The sequence below is a fragment of the Thunnus maccoyii genome, chromosome 14 (genome assembly GCF_910596095.1).
Source record: "Thunnus maccoyii chromosome 14, fThuMac1.1, whole genome shotgun sequence".
Classification (NCBI taxonomy): Eukaryota; Metazoa; Chordata; class Actinopteri; order Scombriformes; family Scombridae; genus Thunnus; species Thunnus maccoyii.
This window is the reverse complement of record NC_056546.1, coordinates 30,491,904-30,515,646: the sequence shown is the minus strand read 5'-3', so window position 1 is coordinate 30,515,646 and position 23,743 is coordinate 30,491,904. Positions and strand designations below refer to the sequence as shown.

The window sequence follows — 23,743 nt, the reverse complement described above, 5'->3', positions numbered from 1 at the left end:
TGTTGCTCTGACAGAGGAATCCAGGGAGAGGGACAGAGCACTGGATGGATTCAAGGAACACGTGACCTCCCTCACTGAGCCTGAGCCACTGATGACAGTCAACACACAGCAGTGAGTTCCTCCCAGATCACCCAGCAGGATGATCCCCTCTCTCAACCAGAAAAGGCAGAGTCCAGCAGCCATATCACACACTCAGATGGTCCCATTAGACCAGATAGTCCCACTGCAAAAGCAGATATTGTGTTACTGAAAGACTCAAATGGAAATTTCATTAATGAGAAAAGACTTTTCCCAAGGCTTAAGATGGCAAAACTTTGGCGTCCAAACACAGAGGCAGCCATGGGTATTCTCTCTGAGTTTCACCTTGGCTTCCCAAGCCACATCCTAATCCACACAGGTACCAATGACCTGAGGGCACAATAGGAGAGACTGGCCCTGTCTCCTAGAGCTGCCACTGAGAAGTCATGTCGCACCTTCCCTAACTCTAAGATAGTGATGTCCACTCTCAACTTATTTACCAAAAAATGTTACAACAAACAGTCCATTCAAAATGAAGATATATGGGAAAATCATTTTGGAGATCTCTATAGAAAACCTCCAAAGAATCAAGCTCAAGAGCAGATTTAAGAAAAAACTGAAAGATCTTGAAAGTGTTATTAAGAATTATCAGACCCCACTGGATTACCTTATCACAGAATTAGAATTGGAAGACAAACTGAAGGTTCTGCATCCCCAAAAAAGCAGTAGTCTATAGCAGTATTCTAAATTAGAGAATTATAGACTTCCTCATTGTGCACAGTGTCTTAAGCAAAAGTCAGATTGGGTTCCTTCTAAATTATAGAACAGCTGACCACATTTTCACCCTATACACACTAACTGATAAATATGTAAATAAATATAAAAATAAAATGTAAAATAAAGACACAATTCATGCATGCTTTGTTGATTTAAAAAAAGCTTTTGATTTATTCTGGCATGAGGGATTATTTATTGAACTAATAGAAAGTGGTATGGAGGGGAAGTCTTTGTAATTAAATCAATATATGAAAATAACAAATTGGCTGTCAAAATTGGAGATAAACACACAGACTTCTTCCCACAGGGTGGAGGGGTAAAGCATAGCTGCAACCTTACCCTCTTCAATATTTATATTAATGAACTGGCATTGTCATTAGAACAATCACCAGCACCTGGTCTCACTCTTAAAGAGACAGAAATCAAGTGTCTGTTTTATGCAGATGACATGATCATACTGTTTCCTACTAAAGAAGGCCATCAGCAGAGCCTGGACCTTCTCCATCAGTACTGTCAGACCCAGGCCCTGACAGTTAACATGAAGACCAAAATTATCACCTTCCAAAAAAGATCAAGGTTTCAGAGAAATCACCCAACATTTAAAATAGGTGGGACCCAAATAAAACAAATACCTATACCTAACTAGGTTTACAAATTAGTACCACAGGAAACTTCTGCTCTGCTGTAAAGGAACTCAAAGAGAAGGCTAAAGGGGCTTTCTATGCCATCAAGTATTCTGTTCATATCCAAATTCCAATAAGGACATGGTGCAAAATATTTAAATTAGTTATGGAGTCGATTGCATTGTTTGGCAGTGAGGTATGGGGCCCCTTACTACAAAATGTGGCTCGGCAAAGTGGGACAAAAATCCAGTGGAAACCCTGCATGCAGAGTTCTGCAGACGTACTCTCCGGATACAAAGAAAAACCCCAAACTCTGCATGCAGGGCTGAATTAGGCCAATACCCTTTGTATTAAAAAAAGATCTATCAAATTCTGGAGCCATATTCAAAAGCGCAACCCTACCTGTTACCATTAACTGCCTGTTACCATTGGGGCAGCTGTGGCTCAGGAGGTAGAGCAGGCCACTAACTGGAAGATCGGAGGGTCGATCCCCAGCTCCTCGAATCTACATGTCGAAGTGTACTTGGGCAATATACTGAACCCCAAATTGCTCCCATGCTGTGACATCAGTATGTGAGAGTGTGTGTGATGAGTAGATTGGCACCTTGCATGGTAGCCCCTTACATCAGCGTATGAATGTGTGTGTGAATGGGTGAATGTTTGCATGCAGTGTAAAGTGCTTTGAGTGGTAGACTAGAAAGGCGCTGTATAAGTGCAGTCCATTTACCATTTACCATTAGAAAGCCCTTGCCTGCCAAGAGTTGAACATAGAAAGGAGTCTCCTCAGCCAACTGATCCAGAGGCTGGCTGACCTTTCACCTTCTGATATCACAAAGCCCAGCCAGCCACAATGCAGTTACACTATAACTCAGAAGACTAGACCTAACCAAATTATGACTACAAATATAAAAAATAATAATAACTAAAAAAAAGAGAGAAAAATACATCCCTTATTGGAATGATATTACATGCTCACAACACAAACTAACAGAAATATGTGGCCCTAAACAGTATACTGTGGCAGTAGACATTGACAATGTACAGACTGAGTGACCATAGTGTGGCGATAGAAAAGGGCAGACACAGCAGTGTTGGCTGCTAAATATGTCACTTCCTGCCACAACAAAAGAGACAACCAGTAGGACATAGACATACAGACAGACAGACATTTATAAATATACTTGGACTTACCATACCATACCATACCATACCTACTTTTTTTGTTATCCCTACTATTAACATCACTTTGTTTTGTTTGTCTTGCATTGTTAAAGTCACATTGAAATTGCACCAATACTAACTTTATTGTGTGGTGTATGACTGAGCCAGTGTGTGGGTGACTGAGTGTGTGGGTAATTGAGTGAGAGGATTTGGGAGTGTGGGTGAGTGAGAGAGAGTGTGCATGGACAGATGTTGAGAAGTGAAACTTAACTTTTACGTGGTTGTGATGTCATGTAATTGAATTGTCAGTGAAGTTTTTGGATCTAACAGCAAAAAGCCTGGTTTTCCTTTTTTTGACCTGTGAGAGTGAATGTTCGATGTGACAGATTGATCACTGCCCTGTAATGGTCAAATGCAGTTACTTCATGTCTTTGATACTTTCAACTGCATCCTGAACACCTCCTTCATCTTTGTGTCTACAGCCAACACGTCTGAACGTGATAAAGAACGACAATGAAAGCTGGGACTACACTAAGCCATACCTGGTCAGACGAGGTAAGAGATATACTGTCTCTCTCTTTCTCCTTCGTTCCTTTATTTGATACTTACATTAAAGTCATCCCATGGCCATTACACGTTTGGAGTGACTCTACTTTGTCACAATACGGGAGATCCTGTGATGTGGAAGGTAGGACTCTGCTTTCAATCTTCTCTGTCCACTATGACCATCCTTGAGTCATTTACAACAATAGATGAAGATAATGTTAGTTTTCAAAGTCTTCAGTCATTATGGGTCAGTTTACCAGCTGGATTAAGAGTGTAGTCATAAACACTCTGGACCGTAGACCTCTATCACACCAAGACTCTTCCGCCTCCCGTCTCCATCTCCAATCAAAACACTCTCACACCAGCCAATAACCGGCCTCTCACAAGCCTGCACCTCCACCACCCTGGAGAGCAAGAGAAACATAGAGGGAGAGAGAGAGAAAGAACAGAGAAAAAGGGATGGACGTCAGGCTGACCATGCACAGCAGCTTTCTTTCATCTTCACCTCCTCCAACCCAGAGAAACAGAAAGAGAGGGAGAAAAAGAGATGGATCTCACTCCTCCTGACCACCATGCAGCTGCTGCTTCAACATGCCCAGGAGGCCTCAGCCCCACCTCTGTCTGCAGGACTCCAGTAGCACTACCTTCTATCTATCTACACCATCCTGTGTCTTTAATCTCCTCCTTTTTCTGGAGAAGTAGTCTTGCAGGGCCGGGGAATCTAAGACCTGATGTCTGGTCCACACAGTCTGTGTAGCTCCTCAGAACATCTAGACTCTAGATTTCACTCTCAGTGGTTCTTTAATGATGATCATGTGGGATGCTGCCTGAGGAAGAGCTCCAAGCTTGAAACACGTTGCAGTCCAGAGTAGCTGCTGATTCAAGCCTTTTCTGTGTTCTTCATGCCATTTAGTGCCTGTATGCGTGCACATATTGAGCATATTAAATTATCTCAAAGTTTTGCATTTGAAGGCTCCCTTCCTTTTTTCAAAGTATTTACCCATTTGAGAAGCCATTTCCCACTGTTTTCCTGTGGTCTTCTAGCAAACAAATGAAGATTTATTGTTTACCCTTAACTTATTTCGTCTGTTCTGGTTACAGACTCAACATTGTGGACCAGACTTAACAAGTTGATGGTCAAAAGTTTGACTAAGCGAGACTACAGTTGTAGAGACTGGCCTAATCTGTGCTCTCTGTCACTTTACTCCACCTGAATTAGGGCTGTCACGATAGCAAAAAATATCATGATAATGGAAACATCTCAATATCATGAATAACATCAAGATCATTACAACATGACTGAAAATTAGTATTTAATTAGTTGTTTGTAGTGTTTTTAGCATTTAGTTAGCAAATTCAAAATGACCTACTCTTTTGTGCAAAGGCTTAACAAAACAAATCCAGTTTAAAGATAGAGAGATAGATATATCAGTATCTGTTTTGACCAAATCGATAGATGTGTAAATTAACGTGAGAGACAGAGAGGGTGGAGGCAGTGTGTGTGTGTGCGTGTCTGTGTGTGTGTGTGTGTGTGTGTGTAACACAGTTGATGACAAAGTAACTGTAGCTTTGCTATGACGTTATGTTCTGATAAACTCATGTAAAACAGGTGGAGGCAGTATTGCTACAGCTTACTCTCAGTTGGAGTGTAGCAGGATGGTGGCTGCAGAGGTCAGCTGTACGATCAGATGTTTTCCTCTGACCATCACTGTGGCTGTTCAGTCATAATGGAGCTTTGACATGACAAAAGTCGAGCGATGCATTTAACATCCAGTCAGACGTACATGAGATGAACTGAACTAACTCTGTCCTCTTTATGAAATCCAAATTATTCCAACAATATTAAGTGAAACTGTTTCCTATTCAGAATATTATTTATTTGACCAGAATGTTGTGTGTGTGTGTGTGTGTGTGTGTGTGTGTGTGTGTGTGTGTGTGTGTGTGTGTGTGTGTGTGTGTATGTGTGTGTGTGTTTGTGAGTGAGTGAGCAGGTGAGCAATGGGAAATGAAGGAAGAACAGGAGAGATCTATTTTTGAGAAAAATCAAATGAAATTTAACCATGTTTGAAAAGTAAGACACATTTACTGTTTGACAAAATGATAATAATAATATTAACAATAATTTTGCTCTTTTTACTTTTTTAAATATTGCAAAAATTGTGAAAACCAGTATATCGTGACACCCTTAATCTACAATATAATAACTGCACAGCTAGGTGTGTGCATGGATCTCTATTCACATACAGTAGCTTTCAGAGAATGATGATTGAGATATTTTTGATATTAAGGTTTAGTGAAAACAGGCCAAACAAAGGTCCTACTGTAATATGACCAATCATAATCTTTGTTATCTATGCATGGTCCTGTGTACAATGAACTACTACAAATGCTGCATTCTTTGTACCGTGTTTGTAGCTGAGTATTCTTTCTGAAATGTCTTATATTGTGTGATGTTATTAAGGTTGGGGTCAGTTCGTTCTTAATTCAGTCAGTTCAGGAAATGACATGAACGAACACATCTGTGACATCTAAAGCATTTTTATAGTCAAATTATTTCAAAAATGATTTAGAACAACAGAGCTAATGACTGCTAATGATGGTCAGTCTGTCTGTCAAGCAGCATAACTACTGGCCAGACTGCCATGGCACTTGCTGTGGATTGCTATGGCATTTAGAGTATGATTCACTGTATTTTTGGTGACCCCTCTAGCCCTACTGTCTTATTAGTCCAACTACTGCCAAGAATGTAAGAATGGGGAAAAACACATGTTGTTTATTCTGTTCAACACTCTCCTATTGTGCGTGTAATGAACATTGCAGCCTCTAGTGGTTGCTAATGACACTCTGACAGTCTTTTTTCAAAAGAATTCATGGTTCATGACTGATAGCAAGGTGAACTGATCCCAACTCTGTTATAGATGACATATTTACTAAATAAATATACATATCTACAGTGTTATATGTTTTCAACGGAGGCACATTGCAAAGACAATGGAAAGATATGGACAAATCATAACAGATTTATCATCTGAATATCTGAGTAGCGTCGGGAATTACTGGGGCATACAGTCTTCGATAAGAAGACAGTATTCTATTAACCTGAAGTTCAGTACAGACAGAAAGGAGGGGGAGAGAGAGGTGTGGATTGTATGCAACAATTGGTATTATCAGCTTTTGAGTCCAGATTGTTACAAAATACATGATACATGTACATCTGAGCCAAATGACATATTTACTTAGATACTGCAAATTACAGTCAGGGCACAAAATTTTGCATCATCATGATTATTCAATTTAGCATTGTGTTCACTAACTTTCATCACTGATTTTTGGTAAAACCTTTCAAATTTGACTGGAATATTGTTGTGGTGGCGCTATAACCACCACAAGCAGTGCTCCAACAGTTGAGGTAGTAAACAGCCAGCTGTTTGTGTTATGCTGAATTATGTGTTAGGCCCAAAGTCACTCAGCTGGTAATTTAATGATTCTATCACAAGAACAAACTAATCACTTGGAGGAATGTGCAACAATATGGAATAATTCTGAAGAATATCAATATATTTTAACAACACTCTCCAACCAGTAGATGCATTTAAATTAGCATAAAAATATAAGTTGAATAAGATTATAGCAGGAACATTGAATAAATCATTCTATACTGATCTATAAATACTGATCTATATATATGTCCACCTACTATCTTTGGTTCATATATATGTGCAACAGCTCAAAGTACAAAAGAGCACAGTGAACCATGACAACAGTGACTCAACCAAAGGAGAAAATGATGTTGTTGTATTCGCCATCCTTCACCTCACTTCCTCACAACTCCTTGTCATTCTTCTGTTCTTTCATTTCTTGTCACCCTCTCTTTTATTCTTCTCTTCTCCCTTCATTTTTTCTCTCTCTCCTGTGTTTCCTTCTCTTGTCATTGACATTAGCTTTTAAGCCCACATTATCCAAACTGTGTGTGTGTGTGTTGTTGCATTGCATGGCTCATATTGCTGTAGATCAGCTTGCCGTGCACAAGTTCACAGCCCAGCACAGAGAGGAAGCCCACTGTCCTGACACAGTCAGATAAACACTTAGTCCTCAGGTACAGCAGGTCCCTGTGGATCTACTGGAGTTGCTAAGTGACTGTAGGTTGATGTAGATTATAATTTGGTTCTCGTCTGATGTGCTAGTAGTAATCACCTCCATGGAGCAGCTGCTAATCAAACCTCCAGGAGATGTGGTCTGAGAGGGCTGTGCTTCGATTTGTTTTTTGTGGTTCATTAAACACTTGTGGGAGGTCACATGATTCTCAAACTATAATAACTATAAATGTGACAGTTATCAATACACAGTAAAAATGGTTACATTTATAGTTAGCATACTAAAAAGAGGATGATGAATTTATAATGTTTTTGGTCGAAATGGAATAGCCAAATGCTTTTGAACACCACACAGTAAAGAAAGCTTGTTGCCGTAATGCTCACCACATGGCTACAAGAGAGACTCCCAGTTCTCCCAGTTCCATACTATATACTGATACTGTTAAAGTTACACTATGTACCAATGTTGGCAATGAGGATACAAGAAATTGATTTATGTACTTCACCAAGAATGTGCTAACAAGAAGTGATACATGCTGATACATGTGTAAAGCAGATGTCAATCAAACTGTGACATTAAACACTGCTGCAAATTTCATCTTTGACATTACAAATTATGAGCCAGGGTTTATTATTGTAGTTTTTTATTACTTTTATTTTATTTAAATTTATTACTATTATTTTTTTTACTGATACTGTTGCACCACTGTCCACACTCACCACACTCACTGATTTTCATTTGCATGCTCTACTGGCAATCTGAAGTTTACTTTTGTCTGCACAGAATTTTCCCATTGTGAAATTACATTACATTACAGACTTAAAACATGGTTAGAATTAGTACACTGCAACTGCAACAGTAAGATAAAGGTGAAACCAGCCCTTGTTTGGCAAACAAAGCAATGGTGATCATCAGTGATAATGCATCAGACCTCTCCTTATTACTTTTCAGGAAACAGGAATGCTTTAATAACCAGCAGGCTGAGAGTGCAACACTTTGTGCAAACCAGTGGCTGCACACATGCATTGAAAAACCAAGTAAATATTTAGCTTGTCTTCATGAAGTTAAGACTAATCTTTAAGTGATTATTTCAGCTCTAGCTTTTGAAACTAGACAGTGCTGGCTCTAGCCTAGGTGGCGTCTTAAGACAGATCTTTGATGGAGCTGAGCACTCATACTGAAGACACCAGCTATACTCCAGATGTATACTGTACACTATATACATTTGGACTCAGTGTGGCTCACCAGTGTAAAGAGAAGGTTGATTACTGTTAGATCCATGCAGTGTCGGAAGATTTGAATAATTAATTAGGCACCCACACTTTGCTAGCTGTGTTTTTGCAGATGTAATGCTTCTGACTACAAGTATTTATCGACAGAAAATAAAGTAATTTATACACTCTACAGACACTTCAGTAAGATCAGTCATTAATTTTACAAAGTACAGACTTTGGCAGTAATAGTTGTGTGCATATAAATGTGCATAAGATGAATACTGATAACAAAGTGAAAGAAGTAAAAGTCAACACAAGTGAAAGGGGTCTATTTTGAGACTTTTGGAGAGGTTAAAGTGTGCGCCTCTGCACAAAAACAGCTCTTTGTGTTTGTAGTGGCAATAAGATGTTGACTGAAGTTCTAGCATTTGCCTAAGCTGTCTATGCCAATGAAACTCTTATATTCAGTTATTTGTGTCAGCTCAGTCTTTGGGAAAAAGCTCATACAAAAGTCTTTTCTGCATAGTTAAGATTCCTGATAATCTCTGACACTCAAGGACTTGTGTCGAATGTCTCCATATTCAGGGAGGAGCAAAGTCTCATGGTCTAGATTCTGAATTCTATAATGTTCAGAGCCAGCTCAAATATCCTTTCCTTCTTAAATGCAGTACTAGTATGGATGATATTTACAAAGCTTGTTACAAATTACAATCACAATTATTTGTAACATCAGGGGTAACATCAAGGCTTTAGCGAGGTGGTTACCAAAACTATAGATGCAAACGAGCCCAGGCACAGTTAATCTGATTTTCATTAAGCGCCACTAAGTAAGATGCTGTGCTGGTAAGACACATGTTGTGGATGACTGGAAGCAACGGGACAAAAATAATATTTTTGTGTCTGGTTTGCTTCTCCAGTTGAGGAAAGAGGACATAATGGTCAGCTTGGTTTCCCCACAGTTACAATGGACCCAAACAGCGGATCAAAAGTATCAATACCATACCGATACCAGTAGCATATAAACTTTTCAAACCCATACGGCAGCATAGTGCACTTCTCTTCTATCCATTCCCACACTCAGTATGTTCTAAACCATTCTAGCCAATAAAGAGCTTCTGTTTGCACTCCTGTGGTTTACCTGTTTACTTCTGTTGCTATCAACCAATATGAGCCTGCTCTCTCCACCTGTAGTCTTATCAAACTTTATGACAATACAGTTGAGGAGTGGAAACATTTGATGACAGCGTTTTGTCTCAGTTGGTCCTGTTTATCATTCAGTGAAGTTCAAACCGTCACATTAGAAGAAATATCTGAAGAAGCTAACCAGGTTCACTGCACACACCAGTGAAACATACACACTAATTGCATGCTGATAATCCATGGTGTGAAGGTCAGTGTAAACGCCCATCCTGCTGTCTGGATTATCTCCAGGCCTTCTCACTTTTCACATCTCTCCTCCCTCTGAGTGGAAGTGTGTGTGTGAGCAACCTCCAGTTCTCCTCTTTTTTCCTCTCATCCCTACATTTATGAAGCAGATTCATAAAGCCCTGGGATAGGCTTATATTTTCTGCTCAAGTTGAAATATTTATTCAGATTTTGCTGCCTCAGGAAAATTGTGTCTAATTGTCTTTCGTGTGCATGTAGGGGGGCAGGAGGGATACCTCTCTCTTCCTATCAGCTGACTGGGGAAAAAAAAACGTCAGTGTCATTTCAATGTGCCTCTAATGTACTGTATAGCTTGAACTTAATATATACTGTATACTACAATATGTAATGCTTTCAATTTGTGACAGCTAGTGATGATGGTGATGTTTTTATCATTATGATGATAATGTAATGCAGGTTGATGTTCTTTCGTGCTGAGGGAGAAAAAAGAGAAAGATTGCTGTCTGATGCTTCACAGGTACTGTCTCTTTCATTTCTCTGTTCACATGACCTCTGTATCAAACCTGCCCTTTCTAAATAAAACCACATTCAAGCTGTTTATTTCTTTTTTACTCACCTCTGTCATTACCATGAAGGGTATAGATCTTTCTGCAGTACGGAATCTTTATTCATTAGTGTGGTTTATAGAAGTGAATGTATTTTGAAATCATATACCTTCAACATGACTTCCTTTTCTCACACTTATGTGGAGCATAACTTTGTGTCTATTTTGATTTGTTTTTGTAATTGCAATATATGAATAATAGATGTGGCGGTATGGCAATGTGTGACATGTGTGGGGTCTTTTTTTTGGGGGGGAAATTTGAAAATCCAAATGTATAACTAAATGTCAGTATTATAGTGATACTTAATAATTGCAGGATTAAATGTGAACCCCTGTGTTTGTAGTTTGCTCCACCATGGAGAATGCAGACTGTCATCAGCTTGGATTAACAGCTGTTATAATTAATTCTGTTTTGTCAAATTCTGTAATCATCCATAGAAACTTTTCAAACCAGTCCTGCAGCATAATCCTCTGCTGTTCATTCCCTATTCCTGTATACATGGATAATATTTGAAATGGATAAGAATCAGTGAAATCCACAGCTCTATTTTTGGGATGTTGTATGAGAGATTTTTTTTTTTTTCCACAAAAGGAGCATGTTATTGTGGACTGGATTGTTGGTGTCTGTTGGGTACTGCAGTAACTCATCATTAATTTGACTATGTGTTAGTGGGACAAGATGTATTTTAGGGTTAGTCTGCAAAAATCAATGTAATTTCAGTGTCACACAGCATGCAAAGCACATTCATGCAGTGTCATATACTATGTCTTAGAGTACGTAGAGAGAGAGAGAGAGAGAAATTCCTTTTAAATAAAACATGGTCTCATTTTCCTAGTTCTCGCCATTGTTTCTATCAGTTATGAAGCAATTGTTGAGATCTGGAAATACAGTAACATCATTACAAACTACAATATCAGACAGGTTAGGAGAAACAAGCAGTCAGATGACCAGCCAAACTTTATGCAGACGATGTAGTTTCTGGAGATGAAGCACTTTATTTGGAGGTCAAACTCAAATTGAATGCACATGAAATATTTCTAATAACATTGTTCAGGAAAACTGTGAGCTACAGTAACAACAGTAAGTACAATAGAAGCAGGAAGTGGGTCTTTAAACTGATGGATGTTTACCACAGACACTTTGGATAATAACTTTACAGCTCGTCTTTGTTTTTTCTTCCCAGTGAGTTTGACTAACCCTGGGGTTTTTCTACAACCTGTCTAATTGTCTGACTGCTCATGTTTCTTGTCTCATCAGACTCCTTTTTTACCGTGTTCCCAGATCTCAGCTATTATTTTGGTGAGAACAACACTGACAGTGGGTCTTGGGTTCTGGCAGGGTTGTGCGTCACCTGTTTTGTTTGGGATTCACAAGGGCACAATGCGGGGCCTCAGGATTGCTTTTTCCGGATAATGTGGTTCTGTTGTATTCATTGACCTGTTGTTACCCCAGATGTAGTATCTCTGGGGTCTTGTTCACAAATAATGAGTGAGGGAGATCAATAGGTGGATTGGTGTGGCCTCAGCAGTAGTGTGGGTGACTGAAGGGATAGTAACGACGACAGCACCATTTAAATATGTTTTATGAAACGTTTTATGCACCTTGTAGAGGTCTGTAGAGGTCTGACCCATGATGATGTCTAGCACCTTTTACCTCTGGCCACAAGTGCTTTGACAGACTTCTAATAACATTCGCACAATAAGTTAACTGTGGTTAATAAGATGGTTATATGGGTTGCTTATACAGTAGGAATGGTCCATTAAAATTCTCATTTCCATGCTATGGAGCTTAACTAATGACTGACAACTTCCCCTCCACATTATCCTCCACAACATCACAGCTTCCCTTCAAGATCAGACATGCTCTTTGTGGCATGAAGCTGCTGTGGTTTAACTTTGTGGTTGTCTAATAGGTTAGGATTTTTTTTTTTTTTTACAACTGGGGTCTTTTTTTGTAGTTTTATCTATCGTTATAATATTGTTCTCACCAAGTTAATCGCTGAGATCTGGGGACACATCAACCTCGCTAAAGATAGGTTCAACAGGTCAGGAAACAAGCAGTCAGACAAACTTGAACTTGTAAAACTTCATTTCAGATATGCTCACTTTCAGTGTGACCTTCGAATAAAGTGCTTTAGATCATCTGGATTGTTTACAACCTATCTGATTATCTGGCTGCTCGTGTTTCCAGACCCGTTTGTTGCCATTACTGCTGTAACAGCATCATGATTGCAGTGTTGCATGCAAACTTTGCCTGTGATTCATGAAAATTGAGCTCCCTATAAGTTAATTTTAGCCTTGTCTGGGACTAATAACCCTCTGAAGAGACAGTATCATATTGTAGACAGTGATGTGGCCTTGTTCTGGATTAAATACCTTTTCCAATTATATTGTGGAGTTCTCTGAAGTAGTAAATGCAAAGTCTGTATCTGTGAAAGAAGACCATTGTTTTTCAGTAAATTACTCTGGGCCCTGCACACAATCTAATAATGTGTGTGTGTGTGTTTGTGTGTGTGTATGTATGTATGTGTGTGTGTGCGTGTGTGCGTGTGTGTGCCTGTGTTTGTTTGTGTGTTTCAGATCGTGGAAAGGGCAGGCAGAGACAGGCCATTTTAGGAGAACACCCATCATCCTACAGCGATAACGGCTATGGTAAGACTAAAGGCCCACTGCATGTTTCCTGCACTGGGTTCCACAAATGAGATTCCCTGCAAGTGCCTCTCAAAATTTGAAATAGCGGCCACTGATTACTTCATCATACTTCATTCCAAAACAGACCGCTAATCAGATATACCTAGAGACCAGAAGAACAAAACAGGACATAGAAAACATCATATGTGCTGTACAATGGCGACATACAGCATGGATGTCAGTGGTGGCAGAGGGCCATTTTTGGTATTTATTCCATCTCCATTCCTACTGGTCTTAATTTTGGATCTAGTGCTATAAGTGGTTGCAGCACTGATATTGCTCATATTTGGTTACTTGATTGTGATTAAAGGGCTACTTCTACATACTAGGCCTTATGCTTGTTTGGTGGGGGGGCTTGTTTATCTAGATGTGGAGGTAATGTTCCTACTGTGGTGGTCCACCTCTCCTGAGTGAATGTAGAGGAAACAGTGAATGTATAATCAGTACTAGATACAGCGTTGGAGACAAGGCTCTGTTCCTTCCTATGAAAGTTGGTCTGTGGCGCATGAAGCCAGAAAAGTTACTTCCTGCTGTAAAGAAATTACCCAGATTAATGCATACTGCACATGCTCTCTGGGCCCCTGCACCCATAGAGCGTGTGCACCAGAGACTTCTGCTGGCTAACTTCGGGTTTAGCCCTCTGCTATCTGGAATGAGGAAAAAAATAATTCAATCATTCGGCTCTTCTAGACTTTCCAAATGTTATCGGACTGAATGGATCAAATTCTGAAACAAGTCATTCCCCAGTGGTTCTCAAAAAAAATGTATCCACTGTTTTACAGCTGCTCCTTTTCACATAAATGTGTGTGGGGAAAAATGCTTTTTGAGCTACTGTCAGACCCAGAAGTTGTAATCACAAGGTTTAGCCACTATGTCAAATTGGCTTCACAGCCTGGTGCACTTCCTGGGGGCTTGAAATACAGCCACCATAAAACTTTTCCTGCTTTCTTCTTCTACAGCAGCCTTCCTGTGTGCCTGTGATTGTGTGCCTGTGATTAATCAACAGTGCCACCTGTTGGAGAGCAATGGCAACTCCAGCACAGAAGACACTGCAGCTTGCACTAGAATGTACACATTAATTATTACACATTAAGGTGATGGTGCACGGGTCTCTGTATGGAGCATGCTGAGAGCTTAAAACACACACACAACACACTAAGGATTGTGTCATTTTTGAGCCTGATTATGCTCAATAATCGCATAAGGAACAACTTACAGCTGCTCCTAATGATCACACTCTAAGTGAAACACCGGTCACCATAAAGAGGGGGAGAAGCAATAATCGTTAAAGTACAGGGATAATAGCAAACATTTTCAGACAGTCTCAACTGGAAGGCAGTCATAGTATCATACACAACAAAAGTGACCGAAACAGTTGATGGAAAAAAGAGCAAGAAAGAGAGGTTGAAACCCTGCAAACTTTCTCTCACACTTGGCCGATCACTGCGTGAAGTGGGTGTGAATGTCAGATTGTCGGTTTCAGAAAGCTAAAGGAACTGTCAGACACAGCCTCCCACACCCCCTTCGTGAGGGTGTGGGAGAGGTGGATTTCTGAAGCTGCTCAGCCATCCGACAGACACTTTGATCAAGTATACTGGCAGCTTAAAACTGGTAACTGTATCTGCTGCCAGTCCCCATACCTCAGAGGTGAAACTCAACACTCTCCCACACATACACACATTCACCCATCTGTAGGTGTAGATTGCCAGTCATGTGTAATGGTCAGAGGTGCAGCAGTAGGTATACCTTCACCTGCATTTGGAAACTGATCCCTGCCAATTTCACTCTGTCTTTAATTTAAGCTGTCTCTCAATGCACACATTTGTATTACTGTACTTGCAAGAACCCTCAGTAAATGCATTTCCTATGCATTAAACGTAACCTTAAATGATAGGTTTGCAAAATGTGCAAGTCGATCTTAATATAACTCACACGTCCATGTATACATTGAAAGTTAGTGGTTGCTGTAAATCTTTTTGACACAAAATTCCTCTTCTGCAGCTCAACAAAGAAACAGTCCAGATAAACACTGTGTCAAAATGTGTCCATCTTCATAAAACAACACTTTCAGCATTAACCTCAGTGACATATATGGCTACATTTCCATTAACTTGCATCTTAATCACTGCAATCACAAGTGAGGTATCGCTTATTGTGAAGCAGATTTTACATCACCATACTACTTCCTGAATACTCCTCTCTATTGAACAATGAACAATAATAATGGAACAGATAGTGTTGTTACCATGACCTTCATGTCAGTACATTTGAAAGAGAAACTCAGCTCATATTGTGTCTTCCTCTGCAGGTCCACCCTGCCCCCTGCTGCCTCTGCCTGGCAACAGCAGGTATAAGCTTACCTCAGTGGATGTTCCAGACATGGTGTCCTACCCTCTGCCCCAGTCATCTTCCTCTTACTCTGGCCATGCCCCTAGCTCTGTTGCCATGGTGAGTGGCCTCCATCCATCCAAGATGAACTGCACCCGCATCTTCAACCTCTTCTGCCTGTATGGCAACATTGAAAAGGTAGGTGTGTGTGTGTGTGTGTGTGTGTGTGTGTGTGTGTGTGTGTGTGTGTGTGTGTGTGTGTGTGTGTGCGGGTCTTTGAAACGGGTGTTGCTGTCTGCTGTTTGAATGATTGGAGTGCAAAATGTTTTATTGATGACAAAAAAAAAAGATGCTTCTTTTTGCTTCTAACACCTTTAGGACCCATATATCACTCAGTCCCACCCTGATAATGGATGAAATACTTAAAGCTGCCAAATCAACAAATAATGTTGCATCCCTGGCAAAGATGGAAAATCAGTAGAACTTTATTTAACCTATTAGGACATCCTCGGTTCAATATAGTTAACCTGCTATATGAACTACACCATAGAACACTGTCATTTTCATAAAAACCTCAATACAGCTCTTATTACTGTTAAATCCAGCAGGGATTTAAATGCAAATGGCTGGTAGTTTGTGTTACAATGTGCAAAAGGGCATCCCATTTCACTGATTAATGCAGATTTAAAAATACTCTCCTAAGTATTAGCAAGTATCAGCAACTTGAAACCACCTCACTAAGGGAGAGGTATTAAAGAATTTAATTTTGGTAAGAAATGTATTAATATTATACAGGTGTTATATTTAAATGTATGAGCCGAGTATGAGTGGGAGACGGGCTCTATTTATTTAATATCAACTACAGAACAACAGGGCCCGCTTTCCCCATTCATCATCAACATATCTATTGAACCATTTGTAGTTATCCACAAATTAACCAACAAGAAAATTCCAGCACATAACTCCCCCTAAAACCATGAATTGATCTTTATTCTGCAGGAATTAAACAAACAGGATATGAGGTGTTAATCAGTGAGCTTTGAGGTGTTAACAGGTGTGTGCATGTATGTCAGCAATTTGTTGACAAAGACTGTAGTGTCTGGTTTTGTCAGCACCGTCACAGCCATAAATACCAGGGACTGAAGCCACTGAGAACATTCAGCATTAACAAACCTGTTTATTAATGGTGAAAACATCTCCACTGTAATGTATTTTATTTTTATAAAACAGCTGTTAACTGGTAGTGTGTGTGGTTGTAGGTGAAGTTTATGAAGAGTGTTCCTGGTACAGCACTGGTTGAGATGGGAGATGAGTATGCTGTGGATAGAGCCATTACACACCTCAACAGCATCAAGGTGTTTGGCAAGAGACTCAACGTTTGGTGAGAAGGACATGACACACATACATCCACCACTCTGTTAGTTCTTAAAGTTAATATCTTCGTATGGAGAGAAAAGATCGTGTAACACATCACCATTACTGAGACAAATTTCTCTCCATATCTTCCACCATGTTTGATGCTATGAAAGCTCTCAGTGCAAATATGAAGAAAAAAAAAACGTAATATTGCAAAATTCTAGATCCAAAATGTGCCACATGATTGTTAAAGGCAGAGAAAAGCTTATTGATTATCTACTGTAACAAACTGAAGAGGCTAGTTCACAGAAACCACCACAAGTCTAGTGTATGCAAGGAGGAGCTGTGCTTTTATAGATTTGTTAATCTGTTTATTATGTTTTCAGTTAATCATTTCACCTATAAAATATAAAAAAAATCCTACAAGTACCCAGTACAGTACAGTCCAAAACCCCAAAACATTTCATTTACTCTCTTATAAAACAGAGAAAAGCAGTAAATTCTTAACATTGGAGAAGCTGGAAGCAGAGAATGTTTTGCTTTTTTGCTTGATAAATTACTTTAACAATAACTGGTCATTTGTGTTCTTACTATCACATGTTAACATTTGGGTTCCTTGGGTTTTATAAATGAATAAAGATATTGATTATCAAAATTGTTGTAGATCAATTTTATTTTGATAAGATTACATATAATTTAATCAACAAATCATTTTTGATAATGTGTGTGTTGTGTGCAGTGTGTCGAAGCAGCATGCTGTGATCCCCAGCCAGGTGTTTGAGTTAGAGGATGGCAGCAGCAGCTACAAGGACTTTGCCATGACCAGGAACAACCGCTTCAGCAGCGCTGGACAGGCCTCCAAAAACATCATCCAGCCTCCTTCTGCAGTGCTGCACTACTACAATGTTCCTCCATGCATATCACAGGACCATTTACTGAGGGTATTATATTTTTGTCTGATGAATGAAGAATTTTTTTTTTTTTTTACATGAAGTTTCAAATACAATAATGATACTTCCCTCTAAGGTGCCTATCCCCCTCCCTCTGTCTTCTTGAACTTAAACCTAGGCTTTACAGTGTTCGGTTGTCCATTGCACTCTTCACATTATGGAATAATTGCTGTTGATTTATTTGCTAATCCAGGCTTGTTCATGACATCTCTCTTAAGCAAAGTTATAAGAGTCCCCAATTCTCCAAAAACGTAAGAAGTTTTAACTCTATCCATACAAAAATCTGATATGGATGGATATTTAAATTACATATATACTGTTCGTCAATGTGTGCCTCTCATCAATATCCAAAATATATAAATCACATGTGTGTACATATAGAGTACTTCTATTTCTAAGTATAGCAAAGATGGACATTTTCATATATATCCAACATAGCTTTACAAATATACACATTTTTAAATAGAGAGCACAAATAACTAAATCCTAATCCCACGCACTAATTATGAATTTGAGAGCATTTATTATGAAATTGTGTGTACACTGGGTGGAACACACCTCCAGATCAGGCCTTCTGATGACTGTAGTTTTACATCAAAATCTTGCCTCTAGCAGCTTTACTCATCTGCTGTGTGTTTTGCAGCTGTGTACGGAGCATGACGTGCCTGGCTTTGTCAAATTCAAGATGTTTGATGCCAAACGTAAGTAGAACTGCAATGTTTGACTTTCTGTTGGTCTGGACATGTTATTCTTTTGTAGTCAGTCTGTGAAAAAGACTAACTGACATCTCTGTGTGAAGCAATGAATTATAAAGTGATATAAATGAATTTGTTCATCTCACTTCCTTCTCCTACTCTTTGTCTTTCCTTCTCTTCTGTGATTTTTTCCTCAACCATCAGCCTCCTCTAAGACCATCTCTGGCTTGTTAGAGTTTGACAGTAAGACCGAGGCTGTGGAGGTTCTTACTGTTCTCAACCACTACCAGATCAGGATACCCAGTGAGTCTGTCTGAAATACACCTGCTGTCCTGCAAGCATTCATTTACTCTCTGTCAAGATACAGCGCTACTATATTTACACATGGAAGTCAAATCTGTGTATATTCAATATACAGTACACTTTAAAATGCACTTCTTCATTCTCTTTCATAACACAGATTGACATGTCTCACTTCCTAGAAGTTTTTATTTCTTCAAAATGACAATAAACATTTTTCTCATTTGTTATCCAACACTATTTTTATAACCCCTTTGTGATCATGAGTTTTTTGTTCTGCTATGTTGCCAGTGGTACACAAGCAATTTGTTAGTTTGTTGTAAAATACATTCAATAATATAAGTAAATGTAGAAGGGAAGAAGAAAGCCAGCAGACACTTATACAACTGTCTCCTCAAGAAAACATCTGCATCTTTTCTAATGAAACAAACATGCAGAGTGTATCATCTTTCACTTTACTCACACTTATTGTGTATGAACCTCCTGGTTGGACTGGTGCACTAACTGGTGTTCCACCGGTAGGTATCAGTATATAATGTATGTTCAGTTCATTTTGCACAGTTCAAGTGCAAGTGTTAGTTTGCTGATATGATACTTATATATTTTTCAATATTACACATAAACACATAACACATAACTGTTTATCATCTCAGATTTATAGCTTATTTCATTCACCCTTTTGAGATTTATTGAAAAAAAGAAAAAGACAAATTTCAGGTTGCATGAAAAGATGACTTTTGTGCACTGTGAGTGATAAATGAGTGCTGTGGCCATGCAGAGCACAACAATCTAAACTCTGTGTCAGGGATTTATTTCCCATCAACATTAGATTGTAGGACCAGCGTGTCAGGTTGGAGAAACAGAAGAGATGTAGATTGTCGTAGTGACTAGTGAATAAACGTTCTCTCTCCAGAGCTGTTAGTTAGTCGCTGACCTACAGCAGTTCCTACCTTCACTTTATGCTGCATCATAAAAGAAAACAAAACTACAATAAAGTTCAAGTTATCCTATAATATAATTCAAGTTCAGCATCACATGTTGCCAACTGGTTCTGTAATTTAAATGAAAAATGCATTTAGTATGTTTGTTGCATGGTGCATATACTGTACATACATTATTTTGAGGTTTTGGAGGGAGGATATTGCAATTTTCAGTTGAAGGGTCAAAGAAAAATATTAATGAAGCAAGGCTCAGGTCCTAATTTCTTATAAAAATAAAATATTTTATACATTTAAAGATTTAGCCCCACTCCCCAGCCCTGTCATTTATGTACCTTCCCTAAAATGACATTTTACTGCTAAAAATAAACTTGTCACAAATATTACACTAACTACTAACAAATCTTAGTGTAAACTTCACTGGATAAGTGTCAATAACAACTATTAACAACAACACAAGTACAAGAAAAATATAGTTGATATGAGAAAAATAAGACAAATATAATAAAATGGAGCCTATAAAATGTATTACTATAATAAACTATACTGACCTATGATAAACATCAAATAAAGTAAGGCAAACCTGTATCATGAATGTCTGTGTAAACAGTCTAATTCATCTAGATGTATTGATTTATTTGATTTATGCTTTTTTTTAGCTGTACTCTTTTGGCTTTTCTGTAAACTACATATAAACACTGATAAGGCCCAGCTAATGTCTCAGTCAGGCTCTAATACGAAGCATGTTTGTGTGTATGTTTTCAGATGGCTCCAACCCATACACCCTGAAACTGTGTTTCTCCACTTCATCTCACCTCTAAAAACCTGCAAAGCAGGAGAAGAGGCTGCTGAGCGTGGTGATGACTGACCTCTGACCTGAGAGAGGGAGGACCAGTACAGAGAGGCAGACAGACAAGTTGAGAAGAGAGATGAACATACAGAAAATGAAAGAAGAGAATGAAGTAAAGACAGAGAGATGGCCTTTAAAGACGACAAAGAAGGTGGACAGAAAAGTGAAGACAGTCACTGTATACAAACTGAACATCAAACATACAAACATCATCCCTCCTTCCAATCACAACTCAACAAGCTGACAGACATGTGACTATCTGAGATACTACTAATAATATTCTAATATCTAAAATCAACAAAGGAAAGTGCTTAAACACAAGTTCTTATTTAGGGTTCATTAGTCCTACATTAACTCTCTAGTCCTGGCAGCAGCGAGGTTGAAGGACAGAGGTATCGCTCCACTATGTTGTCTGTAACTTCAGCCCAGAGTGAGATATATCAAATACGGACCCAGTCATGAAGTTTGCTGTGGATATTCCTGGTCCCCAGAGGAAGACTCTTAATGATTTTGGTGACCCCTGTGATCTTTCTCCTGATGCCAGCATAAGGTTAAAAATTTCTGCCAACCAACATATTGGTCTATGACATGGTATCTGGAAAATTAATGGCAGGATTTTCATGAAATGTATTCATATTTATCAATTCCACCATCACCTGATATACAAAAGAAATATCAAACTCTAATTGGCAAATTGTCATGAAATTTACTGGACACATTCATGCTTCTCAGAAGATGACTGCTTTTCAGTTTCAGTTTTCAGTGATCTTCCCTTTAGCACTGCCCTCAGGCCAAAATATCAACTTTGCATACATAATATCTATCAACTTTGCATACATAATATCTAATAATGTAACTGGAAAGTTGCCGTTAATGTTGCCTAATCACATAATCACATTCATGCTCCCAAGTAGATGAACCCCTTTGATTTTCATGCTTCTCAGACCTTTTCTGCAGCACCACCCTTTAAGACAAATGTTCCATTTTTAAGTCCCACAATTGGTGAGTGTCTAAAAATAGCAAAATCATCGGTGTGTTATTTATTCTGTCTTTAGAAATGTGGGATGTAATGAAATTATAGCCTCAACGGCTTATTAGCAGGGCTTTAGACTTTTGGGTTGACAGCAGTGGCACTGGATGTTATTGTTAATACAAAAGTTTCTTGACAAAGAGCAACTGTGTCTAGAAAGCCAGAGTTAACAGATTGAGAGGGTGAAGCTAATTAAAAATAATGAGCAGGGTCAGTAGTCCATGTACCACTGGTTTTAAAGTTTCATCAGCCACAAAACTAATCACACTTACCTGAGTATTTCATTATTACAGCTTCCATTATTGCCTGAATAATGGAGTGCTGTTACATATAAAATACTGTCAAGTGGTATAGTGTATCTGGTAGGGTTTGTAGACTTTACTGTGACTTCTGCTAATTTAAAATACTTTTTTTTTATCTCATCTGTGTTTTCACTATAATATTTTGAAATATTGCTAAAGGCTGAAAACTCATGATATATCTCTGTTACTCAGTATTGTGTATATACAATGTTATCTTTTATTTTATTTGTGTGGCAGTGGGTGCAAGGTATTTATGATACCAGTATAATATTATAGAGACTGTTTGTTTTTATTGATTTTTTGCCAACTCAGTCTGTAGATTATGTCTGTAGATTATTATATTATTTCCATCTGGCTGTTACAAAGTAAGGATATTCATAACACGCCCATCAGGATGGCCACACCAAACACAATGACATATAGCACTAACTTCAGTGCTGCAGGGCTGATTTCACCAGTTTACTCCTGTTATAGACTAGCAGCCTTTTTAATTTTGAGGATGGAAAGCAAAGTATTTGGGGGACAAGAGTAGAATTACAGTGGATCTGTTGATTCCTCTCTACACTCCTGCTCTCTGTGTTGTACTGTACATACCTGATGTAACATTTGTTACTACATATAACACAGATAAATTACAACAATGCCATACAGTTATTTACTCTCCTCTAGGTTATTGTTGCGATAGTGTTTATGCTGGTGCTTGAATTATTACAAATCATTACTGTGTAGATACAGCTGGTGGACTTTTGGACAGAAAGTGAAAATCATAGTTTAAAGCAGCAAGATGTGTTCACAGTGAAGCAGTGACTTTGAGTTGGTGCATTTAGTGACACTCTAAAATCCACCATCTTGGATTCAATGAGATTCATTGTATTTTTCAAAACATCCATGTTTGATTATTGTTTGACAAATTTTAGAGGTACAAACATCCTTGAATGCAGAACCGAGGAAAGATTTCGAAATGGTCCCTTCTCAGAACAGCATTATCACATGATGAACTTAATAAAGATAAAAGGATTAGCAGTATAATGTAGTACTATATATGTATACACTCACCGGCCACTTCATGAGGTACATCTGTATAATCTAATGCAATCCAATATAACAGCTCTGCCATAAATTCTACTTTTACAAAGCTTATACATTTTCAGTTTTTGTTGATATTGTCAGAAAGGTGATAATTCTACTTTGTGTTTATTACTGAGGTTGTAGTGGGTGATGGTGTACTGGAGTGCACTATATTGAAGTGTTCCTAATATTTTGCTTCCCTCATGTATGTTAATGGGGTGGACAAAATATTAGGAACACCACTCAATGTAAGCTTCATAAAAGTGGAATTTATGACAGAGTTGTTGTATGGGATTGCATTAGATTATACAGGTGTACCTAATGAAGGTGGCCAGTGAGTATATACATATGTGTGTATACATATATGTGTATGTATATGTATGTGTGTGTGTGTATATATATATATATATATATATACACATAAAAGGTCAGAGTACAATCTAGAGGTGGCACTGGTGAATCAAAGGGACCTTTATTACAGACAGTTGAGGTTAATATTTTTAGGATTCGCCTTCATTAAAAATAGACTTCGCTTAACTCCAAACTCTGTATGTATCAGTTCTGTCTTTGTTGTACCCTTAGATCAGTGTCATGTCTGTGCAGAAAATGTTTACGCTCATTTCAAAGACATATATACCTATTTGCACTACGCATGGAAACTACTGGAATGATATATTAAAGGATAAGATTTTGCTTTGTCATATTAAACAGCATATTAATTTTTTCTCGCCATATTTCAGTTTGATAATCTAATGCTAATACAAGACTATTTGTGGATTTTGCATAAAATATGTGAATAAATAGGCTGTCT

The 23,743-nt window shown here is 38.5% G+C and overlaps 1 protein-coding gene across 2 annotated transcripts in view; it reads left to right on the top strand.

The window, feature by feature from the left end:
- LOC121911792 (heterogeneous nuclear ribonucleoprotein L-like) overlaps positions 1-22,945 on the top strand; it is a 62,433-nt gene extending 39,488 nt beyond the window's left edge. The window contains exons 7-15 of one of the 2 annotated variants that reach the window (XM_042433645.1): positions 3,062-3,134; positions 13,005-13,076; positions 15,424-15,463; positions 15,551-15,641; positions 16,703-16,824; positions 17,539-17,740; positions 18,393-18,450; positions 18,649-18,747; positions 20,448-22,945. In XM_042433645.1, coding sequence (XP_042289579.1) covers positions 3,062-3,134; positions 13,005-13,076; positions 15,424-15,463; positions 15,551-15,641; positions 16,703-16,824; positions 17,539-17,740; positions 18,393-18,450; positions 18,649-18,747; positions 20,448-20,503 — 813 coding nt within the window. In that variant the 3' untranslated portion in view covers positions 20,504-22,945. Of the gene's footprint in view, positions 1-3,061; positions 3,135-13,004; positions 13,077-15,423; positions 15,642-16,702; positions 16,825-17,538; positions 17,741-18,392; positions 18,451-18,648; positions 18,748-20,447 lie in introns of both variants that reach the window. The other variant, XM_042433644.1, reaches the window with a different exon arrangement.
- Positions 22,946-23,743: the final 798 nt, after the last annotated feature.